Source organism: Nicotiana tabacum, chromosome 12 (genome assembly GCF_000715075.1).
Source record: "Nicotiana tabacum cultivar K326 chromosome 12, ASM71507v2, whole genome shotgun sequence".
NCBI lineage: Eukaryota > Viridiplantae > Streptophyta > Magnoliopsida > Solanales > Solanaceae > Nicotiana > Nicotiana tabacum.
In genome coordinates, this window is record NC_134091.1 from 38,041,533 (window position 1) to 38,056,603 (window position 15,071).

Below are 15,071 nucleotides of genomic sequence, written 5' to 3' on the forward strand. Positions count from 1 at the left end.
CCAGATGAGCTATTTTTTTCCATGTCTAGCCCGGTCCTGCCCGTCCGGTAAACACACTTAGGTAAAACTGGTCATTACAAAGATTTCTGTAAAGCAAAGTTTTCGTCCCAACAGAAAATAATTTTTTTGTTGAAAAAGTATCCACTGCTAAGGAACTTGATTCTTTAAAAAAGAAATATGTGATGCCTGCATGGACAAAAAGAAGTCTGATTCATCCATTTCCTTATTGTTAGGGACCTAAACTTGTTTGGGTTCCTAAGTCTAATCTCTGATTCTCTTGTGCAGGTAGTAGTGAAGGGAAGCGGTCAGAAATGGTACATGAATAGTGGTTGCTCTAAACACATGACTAAAATAATGGATGATTTCCTTTCACTCAAGGCCCTGCAAGGTGGGAGTGTGTCCTTTGGAAATGGCAAAAAATGATACATTCTGGGAGTTGGAAAGATTGGCAAAAAACTCTCTCACTCAATTGAAAATGTGTATTATGTGAATGACTTGAAATATAGCATGTTGAGTGTCTCTCAAATCTATGACAAGGGAAACAAAGTGGAGTTTGTGTCAAAATCTTGTAATGTCACCAATCTTATAACTGGTGAAGTGGTTCTGATTGCAAAAAGGTTCAAAAATATTTATGTTACTGACTTTGGCTCTCTGAATGGTGGTGATCTGACATGCCTGAGTGCCATTGATGATGATGTTGAGCTATGGCACAAAAGATTAGGGCATGCAAGTTTTTCTCTGTTAAACAAGCTGATCAAGAAGGACATAGTCTGTGGACTGCCAAAGTCAAAGTTCAAAGATCACAAAGTGTGTGATGCATGTGTGAAAGGGAAGCAAGTCAGGTCCTTATTCAAACCAAAGAAGGAAGTGAGCACCTCGAAGGAAGTGAGCACCTCAAGTCCACTGGATCTTCTTCATATGGATCTGTGTGGACCTATGAGGATGCCTAGCTGAGGAGGAAAGAAGTACATCTTCGTTATTGTTGATGACTACTCCAGATTCACATGGACATTATTTCTCAGGACCAAGGATGAAACCTTCCTAGTTTTTGCTGCATTTGTGAAGCAGATTCAAGTGAAGATGGGCTATAATGTTGTGAGTATTAGATCTGATCATGGCACCGAGTTTGACAATACCAAATCCGATGAATTATGTGCTGAAAATGATATAAGTTACAATTTTTCTACCCCAGAATACCTCAATAAAATGGTGTTGTGGAGAGGAAAAATAGGACACTTGAAGATATGGCTAGGACGATGCTAATTGATAGTGGTGTGCCAAAGAGCTTCTGGGTTGAAACAGTGAACACTGCTTGTTATTTGATTAAAAGCTGCATGATCAGGTCCCTGCTTGACAAGACCCCTTATGAATTGCTTAATGGGAGAAAACCAAAGCTGACTTACCTAAGAGCATTTGGACGCAAATGCTTCATTCTCAATAATGGTAAGAAATCGTTGGGTAAATTCGTTGCTAAAAGTGAAGAAAGAATCTTTATTGGTTACTCTTCTCAAAGCAAAGCATACAAAATCTACAACAAAAGGACTCAATGTGTAGAGGAAAGTATACATGTGATCTATGATGAATCTCACCACTCAAGTGGGAAAGATTCACATGATAAAGATGATCAAGATAGAGACTACTCAAAGGTCCCTGGAGAGGTTATTGGTATGGCAAACGGGAAGACAAATCTAATGAGTCAAGTTAAGGAGATTAGTGAATAAGAGGCAGCAGAACTTCCAGTTGATTTAGAGGAACCTAGTCCATCCATCACAGCAACTGAAGTTGACAATAGAGTTGTTGATGTTGAATTAGGCACTCCTAATGCAGAGCAAAGAAGTGGAATCCATACTTCATTGATGACAATGATGGGTAACACATGGAGGAACTCGGTCCCTCACGTCCTGAAACCCAGGTGTCTAACTGGAAGCACAGGAGCTCACATCCTCTTCAAAATGTGATTACTCCTTTGGACTCTGGTATTCAGATTAGATCCAAGGCAAGAAACATGTTTGCTTTCTTAGCCTTTTTGTCTCAAATTGAGCCAAAACATATCAAAGAAGTATTGAAAGATGCTGACTCGATTGCTGCTATGCAAGAAGAGCTCCATCAATTAGAGAGGAACAAAGTTTAGCACCTGGTTCCTCGGCTCTCAGATAGAACAATGATTGGAACCAGGTGGGTATTCGGAAACAAACTCGATGAGTTTGGCAATACAACAAGGAATAAAGCTAGGCTAGTGGTCCAAGGTTATAATCAAGAAGAAGGTATTGACTACGATGAAACCTTTGCTCCCGTTGCCAGAATGAAAACCATCAGAATTCTTATTGTTTTTCCTTCTCATATGGAATTCAAATTATTCCAAATGGATGTTAAAAGTGCATTTCTGAATGGATATTTGAAGGAGGAAGTTTTTGTCAAGCAACCACTTGGATTTGAATGTCATGAACATCCGGAACATGTATTCAAGCTTGACAAAGCTTTATGGATTAAAGCAGGCCCCTCGTGCATGGTATGAAAGATTGTCTAGGTTCCTTCGGGAGAATGGCTTCACTAGAGAAAAAATTGACAACACTCCATTTCTGAAGAAATGAGGGAGGAACCTGTTGATTGTGCAAGTCTATGTTGTTGACATCATTTTTGGTGCAACAAATGATTTTCTGTGTGAGGAGTTTGCAAAGCTCATGGGAAGTGAATTTGAGATGAGCATGATCGGGGAACTTAACTTCTTCCTTAGGTTACAAGTAAAGCAAATCTCTAAAGGAACTATGATAAGTTAGCAGAAGTACATCCAGGAGCTGCTGAAAAGATTTGAAATGAAAAGCTCAAAAAATATTTATACTCCTATTGCTACTGCCACTCGCCTAGACATGGATGAACCTGTTTCCCCTATCAATAAAACTATGTATATGGGTATCATTGGATCATTTTTGTACCTGACAGCCAGAAGACCTGACATTGTGTTTAGCATTGGGTTATATGCTAGATTTCAGTCAAGTCCAAACGAATCTCATTTGAAGGCTGCCAAGAGAATTTTGAGGTATCTCAAGGGAACGCAGGACCTGGTCCTCTATTATCCGTCAGGAGATAATTTTGATTTAATTGGGTGTGTTGATTCTGATTATGTTGGATATCTGGTGGATAGAATGAGTATATCTAGAATGACATATTTTTTGGGGTCGTGCTTGATCTCATGAGGAACAAAGCAACAAAACTCTGTGGCCCTCTCTATTGTGGAAGCTGAATATGTGGAAGTTGCTTCCTGTTATGCCCAACTGCTATGGATCAAGAAACAACTGGATGATTTTGGTGTGTTTTTAGACTGTGGGTCATTGTTGTGTCATAAAACAAGTGCTTTCAACATAGAAAAGAACTCGGTTCAGCATAAGAGGGCAAAGCACATTGATGTGCGACATTATTTCTTAAGGGACAATGGAAAAATGACTCATCTGTATGAAGTTTTGCAAAATAGAGGACCAGGTAGCAGATATCTTCACCAAAGCACTGAGCAGAGAGCATTTTGAATAAAATAGTCTGGAGTTAGGGTTGATTAAGCTAAACTGAGAACCTAGTTCCTCGATGATTGGGTATGAAAAGATGGTAAGGTAAATTTCTAAAAATTATTTTCTCGCAACTTCTAACTCAATTCTATACCATTACAGGTAAACACGCATGGCAACTATAGGACAAACAAGTGGCTAATGACATTGCAATTATTTGAAAGGATGATACTCATATTTTCAAAATTTGTTAGGGAACCTGGTTCCTATGACTTAGGTTAGTAGTTCCTCTTACACTTATATGCATTTTGAACTGCTAGTGTGTCATATTATTAATTTCCTCCACTTCTTCCTATACCTCTTAAACCCAAACGACGCACCCGTTACAAACTGACCCGACTACCCATCCATTTTTCTCACACTTAATTGTAATCGGTCCCTCTTTTCCTCTAAATACCCCAAAAGTCAGTCTCTCTCCTCACTATCAACATCAAACTCCTCTCTTATCACAAACCCTCTTATGTGTGTCTTCTTACTCTCCAAATCAAACGTGACTTCTCCACAATCTAAGTCTCCCAAAGCCACTAAAGAAATCTCTGTTGTGTCTCTGTCTTCTGAGGCATAACTGTCGAGATTGGAGCCCCAGCCTTCACCCACCAAAGCCCAAATTTCCAACCAACTCCCATCTACAGTATCCTCCCCTACACCATCTGGTTCGGGTCCCCATTGCACCCGAAAAAGCCAAAATCCTAAAACATTTGTTATTTCTCCCTCACCATCTGCTACTACAGAGAAGGTCAAATCAGAAGGGCCTACCTCTACTTCTCGCTTTCTCCAAACCACAGAAGAAATAGTGGAAGGAGATGAATGAGTAGAAGTGTCTAGTTAGCATGTTGAGGAAGCACTTATGGATGAAATGTTGGTTCCTAGTTTGGTGGATTATGTGCTTGTGTCTAGTATTTCTGAAATTCCAAATGCTCAAGGGTTTGATTTGAATATTTCGTCAACATCAGGTAATTCTCCATCCTCTTTTACTGGTACTGCATTGTTGGGTAATGTGGGTGAGATATATGGAAATTCTTTGATTGTTATTGTGGAAGGTCTAGTTGGGGATTCTTTAATTGTTATTGTGGAAGGTCTAGTTGGGGATTCTTTGACTGGTGATGTGGGTACTGGGACTCAAGGGGAAGAACAAGGAATGGGGACCAGGTGCCTCAAAGTGACCAAGCACTGTTGAGTACTACATGGGAGCCTACAGAGGGACCTGGTCCCTCTGCCCAATGGGGGCTTTCTGCTCCTACTTAGGATGAAACTCCCAGTTCTACAAGATAGCCCCTAGGTAGTACTGACCCTGCCTTTTTTTCTCACCTTGATACAACCCCTTTGGAGGTTGTGTACCCTGAGATAAAGTCGGTGTCTGAAGGAGAATCTGATTGTAGTGAGGATGACCTATATGTAGCCCAGCTTCTAGCTTCTAGGAGTGGTGAGAAAGCCACAATAGATTTTGTTCCCAAAAGACCCACCACTAGGCACCAGAAGAATACTACACTTGATAGTGAGTCGAGGGAGAATAAGGAAAAAAAGAAAAGGAAAGGCTTGTGAAAGGTAGACTCATTGATTAGGAGAATATGCCTCCGGCAAATGTGGTAGAGGTTAAGGATGAAGAGATGGTGTAGGAACCTGCTCCTCTTGTTAGGAAAACATCAAAGAAAGCAGGTTCTGTGAAACAAAAGAAGGTTCTATCTGAAAAAGATGGTGAAGTTGTTGAAGAAGGAGAAAACTGTAGAGAAGAAGAAGCCTCTCAGAAAGAGGTCAAGTAGCAGTGAGGAACCTGGTTTCTCAAAGAGGCAAGAGTAGAACTCTCTAAGCTTGAAAGAAGAGCAAGTTTGAAAAAGTAGAAAGTTTTATGGGGAAGAGTGTTCCATTATGAGATTCTTGATCGCTCTGGAATGAGGCAGTTGGTAGAAATCTGTGACTTCCAGAAGTGGACTCATTTTTTTGACATCAAGAGTCCATAAGTGTATGAGGAAGAGGTTCGCAGTTTTTATGTTGATTTATTTACAGTGGAGGGTGACATAATTTGCTTGAAGATCAATGGGAAAGAGTTTGTGATGGATGAGGCTCTGCTTAGGGAGATTCTTGAGGTGCCTACTGAAGGGATCTCAACTATAGAGGGAACCTATTCCCCAGAGTTTAAGAAGATAATCATCAAGCCTCAAGTTGTTCAAATGGGAGAACGAGTGCACAATAAGGAACTTCTGCGAATACCAATGGTTATTTGAATTGGTGAACAAGGTCTTGCTACCTAAGGATGAGAGGAGATCCATGGCCTCTATAGTGGACCTGGTTCTTCTGGAAGCACTAGACTCTTGCACTCCCATCAATTTGCCTGGTATTCTGATTAAGCATATGAAGAAAGTGGCAGATTTCAAGGATGGCAATCATGGACTGCCATATGGGTTCCTTCTTACTAAAGTCCTTAAACGATTTGAGTTCCCTTTGGGGGGAGCATCAGTGGGAACCCGCAAACAAATGTTCACCATGATCACCCTGGAGGAGTGTGAGTGCGTGGACAAGAACGGAGGTATAGGCAGTAGCTCAACTATTTTTCAGCTCGTCGACGCTCAAACTGCTGCAAATGAGGAAATCAAGCGCCTAAAGGCCCAAAATGCTATTCTTGAATCTAAGCTTAATCAAGCCAGCAAGGAACCTGGTTCCAGCAATGCTTAGGGCGAAGAGATTGCCCGCCTGGAAGCTAAAAATGCAAAGTTGAGAACCAAGTGGAGAACCTGAAGGAGCAACTGATCAACAATCAAAGGGCTGTTAATACTCGCATGGACAACCTCATCAAGGAGCTTGCTCCCTTGTTCTTCCGTTCCCCATCCAATGTCCCCTATCCTACCCCATAGACAGTTCCTTCTTCATCTTGCCTTGTCTTTTGTTGTCCTCCCCTATTGACTGTGGTACTGTAGTTTTTGGATTGTATATGTGTGTAATTATGGCACTGCTACCTCGTTTTGTTTTCTTTTCTTAAATTAATGAGCATCGTTGTCTATTTAATGCAATTCTTCACTCTTGCGTTCTGTTTTTAGCTATGATGTGTGCACACAAGTGGCAAGAGTCAACTTTGTTGGACTTCATTTTTGCATTTACTTGTCTAATCTTTTTTATGATGCCAAAAGGGGGAAGAAAATCAAAAGTAAGGAAACATGTTCTCAAGGGGAATATGAAAATTCGTAGGGGGAACAATGTGGAGATCTGGTTCTGAGAGGGAATATCAATTCTAAGTTTGTCATCATCAAAAGGGAGAAAATTAAAAAGTTATGTGTCTTTTGTTATGATAATTTGTCAAATTTCATGAGAGAACAAGATAGGGAACATATAGGGCTCAGTTTCTTCCGGTCACGGTATAAGTCAACTTTACAAATGTTAAAAATGTTGCACTGTACTCGCAATAGTACAGCAACATTATTGAAGCGTGATGTGTATCGGACACTCCCTTGCATCATCTTTGATGACCTAACTCATATATTATCAACATGAGGCAAGGGATTTCTAAACACACTTGCAAAACCTAAACATTGAATTCTCTCAAGTGTGCAACCGCTCTTATTCTCTCTGAGACATTGAAGAACAAAGCAGCAATAGAACAAAGGACCAGATCCCACCATTGATTATATCATGTGTTCTTTAGTATTGTTGTGCCTCTGTCTTGTGTTATTAAATTGTAATTCCTATGCAGCTTTTCATAAGCATTCATAGGACAACTTTTAAACTATTATCTTTGTGGTTGTTTTGACTAGAGTTAGTCAAGTGGTTAGCTTTGTAATAGAGCTATTACAAAGAAGCTTATAATATAGTTATTGTGAGTAAGCGAAGGATTAAGAGTTTAATTCCTAGATTGCAATAGATTGTAATCTAAAGTTTGCTCAGTTAGTGAAGTTAAATCCTACCAGTGTAGGTCGTGGTTTTTAATCCCGTGAGTTGGGAGTTTTTTATGTAAATATCGTTGTATTCTTTACTTATTGTTGTGTACTGTGGGAATTGATAAAAACTGAACCAAATTTTCTGTATAGTTTGGTGACCCATAGTTTTTACGAGAACAAATGATTTATTACTATTTCTGCAGGTGAGACAAGGATGATGGGTGAAATCTGGTCTGCCTTATTTACACAGTATGCTCACTTGCAAAAGAGTAACAATTTTAGAACCCAATTCAAAGGTTGTTGTTGGCAAGGCATCACGGTATTTTCTATGCTAGATATGGTGTCAAAGTCAAGGAAACGTGTAATTCCTTTCCCCCGTCCTTCCACAAAAGTTTTTGATATTTATAATTTAAGCATTCAATTTTTTCTTAAATATTTGGAAGGCTAAAAGGAATATCATATTCGTAATTCTGAACTTTCTCCAAAATAAAAATATGTTGTACTGCTCGCCTTTGTTCTACCCAAATTTTTAATCATAAATAGATGTACTAATATTAAACATGTTAAGTGGTCTAAGCTATTAATATCACTCATATGTAGTTTAGAAATCATTTCTTCCAAAACCAAATTCAATACTCAGAAATCTATTTTTGAATTTCATTGATTTTGATCCAAATGCTCTATCACGTTTGGTTAGGTGAAAAAGAAATGGACATATTTGTTCTGTTGCCACCACAAGAGTACGTCCCTAGTGATGTGACAAAACTCAAAAGCCACCGTTCCTATCATCCACTCACAACATAGAAATGTAAATAATGTTTTCCACTTATGGATTGCAGCTGTAGTTGTCGCTACTATGAATTAAGAAATTCTTTATTCGCAACAATAGCAAAGTTTCCTAAGAGGAAGAGAAGCCAGAAAAAAATAGAACAAGTAAAATGTAGGAGTGATGTACTTACTTTCCTCTTGAAGATAAAGATTAGAACAGTTTGTTGTATATGATGTAAAACTAGTCGCAACTTTAGATAAAAGGAACTTCCCCTATACTAGGATTATGAAATTGCTTAAGAAGGGAACATTCGTCTACATTAACAGAAAAAGGAAATCCGCATAGGTGGACACTGTGATGGCCTGAAACCAAAATAGGTACTAATACTTTTGTTTAAACACTTTTTAATTAATAGAGTGATGTTGACTAATTTTAAAAGCTAAAGTACTAGATTAATACATCTTTTTTAAATTTAACTCTTTTTCTTTATCCAAGTTTGAAGTCGGTTATAATCGTGAAGCTCTCTTGGTCCCGCGTCCTGAGACCGAATTTAAGATTTAAATTTTATAAGTTCAACTTTTAAAAAATTTCGTATTGAACAATTATGAATTTAAAGTTATGGGTTCATGTCTATTATTTAATGCAAGTTCAGTAAATTTTTACATATAAATTTATGCTCTGCGTGAAAAGTTGTGGGTTCAGCTGAATCCGTATTCATAATAGTTTACATCTGCCCAAGGGCGGCCAAAGGGTCAAGCAACTAAAGCAAAAGCTTTAGGCCCCTTTTGTTTTCTACATGTGCTCGGTATTTGTATTGAGACCCTGATTAATCTAAATTCATACCGCGTAAGACCTAGTAAAAGGGAGAACACATTTTAGTAGGATTTTTTTCATTCAAAGGACTCGAACCCGATACATCTAATTAATGTAAGTAGGATCATATCCATCTCACCACAATCTAAATTAGGGTCTAATTATATTGAGTATTTCAAAGTTAAAAATGTAATATTTTATAAAAAGTAAAGGTAACTCTTAGTTTAGTATTCATGTAGTCGATAGAGCAAAAATTGGATAAAGAGAATCACTTCAGCTAAACCCTTATCGCGAGTATAAATTTTTTTATTATTTAAATTTTACAATTGACATCATTAGTGAGGTACCTATATTATTATTCTTCTTTTTATATTTCTAACTAAAAACGTGTTATAAACTTTTAGAGTCCATTTTTTAGTAGGAGTATCTTCCGTCTAAGTCTTATTTTTTATTTTTCTCATCAGAAAACATGTATTACATTCTTATATTCTCTTTCTTGGTTTCTGCAAAAAAACTTAAGTTTTCAATAAATCATATTGATATGTAAAAAGAAAAGATTTTTTTTTAATTTATAAAATGCAAGAGGTGAAGAGTACTATTGAATAAAACTATATTGCGCATTTTTTTTGTTTTTTCTCAGGTTTCAAGTGTTTCAACAAGTATATTACAACATCAAAAAATTATTTCTATATCAAGTTATCAACTTCTTGAATATGATTCTATTACCTAAGATCAACAATATTTTAGGAGAGATTAAATTATTTATAGAGAAAATATTATTAGCAACTTTACATCTCAAAAAGTTAGAAAAATAGAATTCAAATAAAAATATAAATAAATATGTATTTGTTTTCTAAAATTGTTGTTAAAGATCCGCCCGGCCCGCACCCAGTACCAAATTCAGATAATGCAAACATGTGCCTAACAAATCTTGTATATTCTAATTATAGAACCGCATTAAAGTCTGTTGTGAACAAGGAGTAGAATAAAGGCATCACGGATCAAATTCATCATTGGCTAAATTAAGAAAAGTGGTATCTTTATTTATTTTTAATTTTAATTTTATCCACAAATATATAAGTGAGTGTTGTACAGAAGAAACACCATTAAACATACAAATTAAATGGGACGCCCAATAACTGATGAAGTTGTCACCTTTATCTTCTTCTTCCTCAGTTGTATGCTCTTTATCAGCACTGAGTCAACTCAGCCTCCATTTTCATGTGACTCGTCAAACTCAGTTACCAGTTCATTTCCCTTCTGTAACAACTCCTTACCCATCCCCCAAAGGGTACATGACCTCGTATTACGCCTTACGTTGGACGAGAAAATACTACAGCTGGTTAATGCGGCACCGGAGATACCTCGACTCGGTATCTCCGCCTATGAATGGTGGTCGGAGGGTTTACACGGCGTTTCTAGGCATGGTAAAGGCACGCTTTTCAATGGCACTATTAAGGCTGCCACTATGTTCCCTCAGATCATTTTAACCGCTTCTACCTTTGATGAAAATCTCTGGTATCGTATTGCTCAGGTACTTTAGTATATGGCCTTGATTTGTGGGCTGTCATTATATATGTTTGTTGAAAGCTCCAAGAAAGATTTCTTCAATTTGTTAGAGAATTCAGGTTCTTGCATGATAGTGTACAGACCTACAACAAAAAGTAACCACTATGTTAATTGCCCGATATGGTAATCTAGAAAATAGAGTAACAATTTGTAATAACCGATTAAATTCCACTGCTAGTAACAAAATACTTTACACTTTCATTGTATATAATTTGAACTCCTTAAATTTGATACTGCTAGTGCTTTAACCGGTTGCAAGTCTTGTAACATGTTAGTTATCATCTTTTCTGCTCGTTTGGTACAAGTGATAAGGTATAGTTAATCCCGGAACTAAATTTGAGATGAGTTTATTCACTTTTGGTTGGGATAAAATCACGGTATAACTAATCCCGAGATTGAGTTTAACTTATGTAACTGGAGTTTGTAAAATATTTTTACACTATAATTAACGTCACTAAAAGAATAATTACAGATGACTTAATGATCTTACAACTGTATAACATACATTAAAATTATATTTACTTGAAAGTATTGGTTTTAAAAAGTTGGACAAATTAAAAATTATGGGACAGAAGTAGTATGCTTTGCTTGATAAAAAAGGAAAACATTAGTTTGTTGAGCTTGTTGCTTTGTGTAGGCAATTGGAAAAGAGGCAAGAGCGGTATACAATGCAGGTCAGCTAAAGGGGATGACATTATGGGCACCAAATATAAACATATTTAGGGACCCAAGGTGGGGAAGAGGGCAAGAAACACCAGGGGAAGATCCTATGATGGTGGGAAAATATGGAGTTGCTTATGTAAGAGGACTTCAAGGTGATAGTTTTGAAGGTGGGAAACTTCAGGATGGACATCTTCAAGCTTCAGCTTGTTGTAAGCACTTCATTGCTCAGGATTTGGATAATTGGTATAACTTCAGTCGTTACACCTTCGATGCTCACGTAAGTCTTAACTAACTCTGTTGCTTCAGTCTGTTAGGATTATGTTGTTGATAGCTTTCAAATGTTCAAGTTTGTTTATGGAGGAAATTTCCATTTTTGGCATGGTTTGATGGTTTGACATATTGACCCTGAATTTGTCACACGGCTTGCATGTGAGAGTACATGTTACAGACATAGAAGAACTGAAAGTAGCTTTAGATGAGACAATTCACACAATGCAATTAAGTTTTTAGATGAGCTGGTGTTCCCAAACTAATTCAACGAGAATGTTTACAAGCATAGTGTCAGCTAAAAGCTCTTCCTTTTTACCCCCCTTTAATTTTCATGTATAAATTGATGCACAGGGAATTGGTTAATGACATTCTCTTATGGATGTTAATACACAATTAATTAGCACATGCATCTGCGGGTTGTGTTATTATCCATTTTCTCCCCTTAAAGCTTTTATTTCTGTGCTAATGCATGGAGCTATTCAGGTCATGAAGCAGGATTTGGCAGATTCATATGAACCACCCTTCAAGAGTTGCGTCGAACAAGGGAAAGCAAGCAGTCTAATGTGTGCTTACAATCTTGTTAATGGGATCCCAAATTGTGCCAACTTTGATCTTCTGACCACAACTGCCCGTGAACATTGGGGTTTCCAAGGGTAATATTTACCAAAGAGAAGAAAATGTTGAATTATGAGTTATTTCATTCCTAATTCAAATCTAACTCATATCTATAAGAGTACTGGTTGTATGTTATTTAAAGGTACATTGTATCTGATTGTGACGCAGTTGCTATTATGCATACTCATCAAGGCTATGCTAAAGAACCAGAAGATGCAGTAGCTGCTACTCTCAGAGCTGGTAACTGGTCTATTTTCTGCTTCTATTACTTGCTGTTAAAACAACAATTTAGTCCCCCGGACCACATTTTCTAATGAACATTAAAAAATTATTTTGCTTGTTTGTGAAATCGAAGATTGAAGCCTCACATCAATTATGTATTTGCATGCTTTGTCCTCAAGTGTTAAGTGTGACACAGTATGCACACCGTGAGAGAAAGTTTACTACTATAAGAAAACATTCTCTACTGCGCATGTGTTGAAAAATACAGGACCATTGGCATGCCCATAACTTGGTCCATTCTGTCCTGAAACAGAATAATCTTTTTGCTGATGATCTGTGCATTTCTATAATTGGCCAGCTTTCTTGCCCCTATTTATAAATTAGGTGTATATCTGCTAGTCCTTTATTCCAAAAGATCTTCTCTCTTTAAGCTTTTTGGTACTATTAGTCGATATTGAGATTGTTCTGGCATTGCATTTACATGCTAAAGCATCTACGATTGTGATTTACGAATTTAATACAATACCTTCTGTTGTTTAATCTGAATGTAGCAAAGATGAAAACTAACACGCATGGCTCTTCTTGTTAGTGATGAAATTTGTTCTAGTGGATGTAATCAATTTCTACTTGTAAGACAAAATAATACATAAAAGAGAATGTAGATTAAATGGTGCATAATGCGACAATATGTTGAAAAAAGCATGAAAACAAGGAATTTTATTCGAATTTACCCAAACTTCATTGATAGAAACTAACTGGACTTTGTTCTTGTAAATGAAATTTCAGGCATGGATGTGAATTGTGGTTCCTACTTGAAGTCATACACAAAATCAGCTTTAGAAAAGCAGAAAGTAAAAGAATCTGACATAGACAGAGCTCTTCACAATCTCTTCTCCATTAGAACGAGGCTAGGACTGTTCAATGGTGACCCAAAAAAACTGGAATATGGAGACATTTCTTCAGTAGAGGTTTGTAGTCAAGAGCACCGGGCACTAGCCCTCGAAGCAGCAAGAAATGGCATTGTCCTTCTAAAGAATTCTGCCAAACTCCTTCCACTTTCAAAGATCAAAACAACATCCCTTGCTGTAATAGGTCCTAAAGCAAATGATTCCGAAGTACTTTTAGGTAACTACGAAGGCTATCCTTGCAAGAATGTTACATTACTCCAAGGACTTCAGGAGTATGTTAAAAACACAACGTACCATCCGGGCTGCAATTTCGTCAACTGTACTTCTGCTGCAATAGATGAAGCAGTTGACATAGCGAAAAAAGCAGACTATGTTGTTCTAATAATGGGATTGGACCAGACTCTTGAAAGAGAGAAGCTTGATCGCACGGAATTGGGACTACCTGGTATGCAAGAGAGTCTCATTACAGCGATTGTGCAAGCTGCCCCAAAACCTGTTATACTGGTTTTGATGTGTGGAGGTCCAGTGGATGTGTCCTTTGCAAAGGAAAACCAAAATATAGGAGCCATTTTGTGGGTTGGTTACCCTGGTGAGGGTGGAGCTACTGCATTGGCCGAGATACTTTTTGGCGAACACAATCCAGGTGAAGTTCAACTTCAATATTCCTTTTAATTGTTATGTATTGCTGAAATACATGCTAAACATGAAAGATTAAATTACATTTCAGGGGGTAAATTACCAGTCACTTGGTACCCTAAGGAATTCAACAAAATATCAATGACAGACATGAGGATGCGGCCTCTATCATCCACGGGATATCCAGGGCGCACTTACAGATTCTACAATGGGCCAAAAGTTTTCGAATTTGGTTACGGTCTCAGCTACACTGATTATTCTTACGCGTTCGCCTCTGTCAACCAAGATAAGCTGCATTTCAAGAACCTGAAGGTCAATAAGGCAACTGAAAATGGTTCTGCTCTGAGCATTGATGTTTCAGACGTTGGATCAGAAGTATGCAACAACGCGATGATCGCAGTTAAAGTTGCCGTGAAAAACCAGGGAGAAATGGCTGGTAAGCACCCCCTATTGTTGTTTCTGAGGCATTCCAGCACAATGGATGAGATTCCAAGAAAGACTTTGATAGGATTCAAGAGTGTAAATTTGGAAGCAAGGGAAAGTACTCATATTGCATTTGATGTGAAACCTTGTGAGCACTTTACAAGGGCTAATAGATATGGTTCATTAGTTATTGATGAAGGGAAATATTTCCTTCTTGTGGGAGATAAGGAATATCCTGTTACAGTATTTGGGTGATCTCCCAGATCTAAATTTGTCAGTTAGAATTAAGTTAACGTATCAAGTGAAATTAAATTATCATGGCAGCGTTATTCACCTGTTCTCTCTAATGTCTTTTTCATATTCAGATTTTGTTATTTGAGGTTCCAAGTTTCCCAAACAAATCTCCATAATAGCTAGAACCATCTCAGGGAAAAGGTGATATTAAGGACGATGTTTGAGAGTGTTAGCTTGAGTGCCCATATGGATTACTAACAAACTTGGTTCTTTTTCGTGTTCCTTAAGTGTAAAGTAAATAAGCAATACAATAAACACAATGATTTTTACGTGGAAAACCACCTGGCTCAAAAGGTGCAAAAATCACGACCTACCACGTAGGATTTTCAACTCCAACTCCACTAGAACAATGAGCCAAAATGTATCAATTACAAGACTGTAATTCAATACTCTCCGGTACTCCTACTACTATTTGATTCACAAGCTACTCTAACTTGTAAAGCAAAATATTCACTCCAACTCACTA

General features: G+C 37.6%; 2 protein-coding genes across 2 annotated transcripts; both read left to right on the forward strand.

The window, feature by feature from the left end:
- The first annotated feature begins 2,867 nt into the window (after nt 1-2,867).
- LOC142167103 (secreted RxLR effector protein 161-like) lies at nt 2,868-3,521 on the forward strand. Its single transcript, XM_075227259.1, has 2 exons — nt 2,868-3,147; nt 3,319-3,521. The coding sequence occupies exons 1-2, from the start codon at nt 2,868-2,870 to the stop codon at nt 3,519-3,521; spliced, it is 483 nt and encodes a 160-aa protein (XP_075083360.1).
- Nucleotides 3,522-10,107: 6,586 nt separating this feature from the next.
- LOC107770068 (putative beta-D-xylosidase 7) lies at nt 10,108-14,638 on the forward strand. The gene is made up of 6 exons (XM_016589334.2): nt 10,108-10,539; nt 11,212-11,514; nt 11,991-12,160; nt 12,265-12,362; nt 13,131-13,895; nt 13,980-14,638. Exons 1-6 carry the CDS (start codon nt 10,129-10,131, stop codon nt 14,564-14,566), a joined length of 2,334 nt encoding a protein of 777 aa, XP_016444820.1. The 5' UTR covers nt 10,108-10,128; the 3' UTR covers nt 14,567-14,638.
- The last annotated feature ends 433 nt before the right edge of the window (nt 14,639-15,071 follow it).

Bases quoted from the DNA above. Each gene is read 5' to 3' on its own strand.
- LOC142167103 (XM_075227259.1), top strand. From the start codon at position 2,868: ATGGATGAACCTGTTTCCCCTATCAATAAAACTATGTATATGGGTATC. The intron at 3,148-3,318 runs GTATATCTAGAA...GTGTGTTTTTAG, and splicing joins ATATCTGGTGGATAGAATGA to ACTGTGGGTCATTGTTGTGT.
- LOC107770068 (XM_016589334.2), top strand. From the start codon at position 10,129: ATGGGACGCCCAATAACTGATGAAGTTGTCACCTTTATCTTCTTCTTC. The intron at 10,540-11,211 runs GTACTTTAGTAT...TGCTTTGTGTAG, and splicing joins TCTGGTATCGTATTGCTCAG to GCAATTGGAAAAGAGGCAAG. The intron at 12,363-13,130 runs GTAACTGGTCTA...ATGAAATTTCAG, and splicing joins AGCTGCTACTCTCAGAGCTG to GCATGGATGTGAATTGTGGT.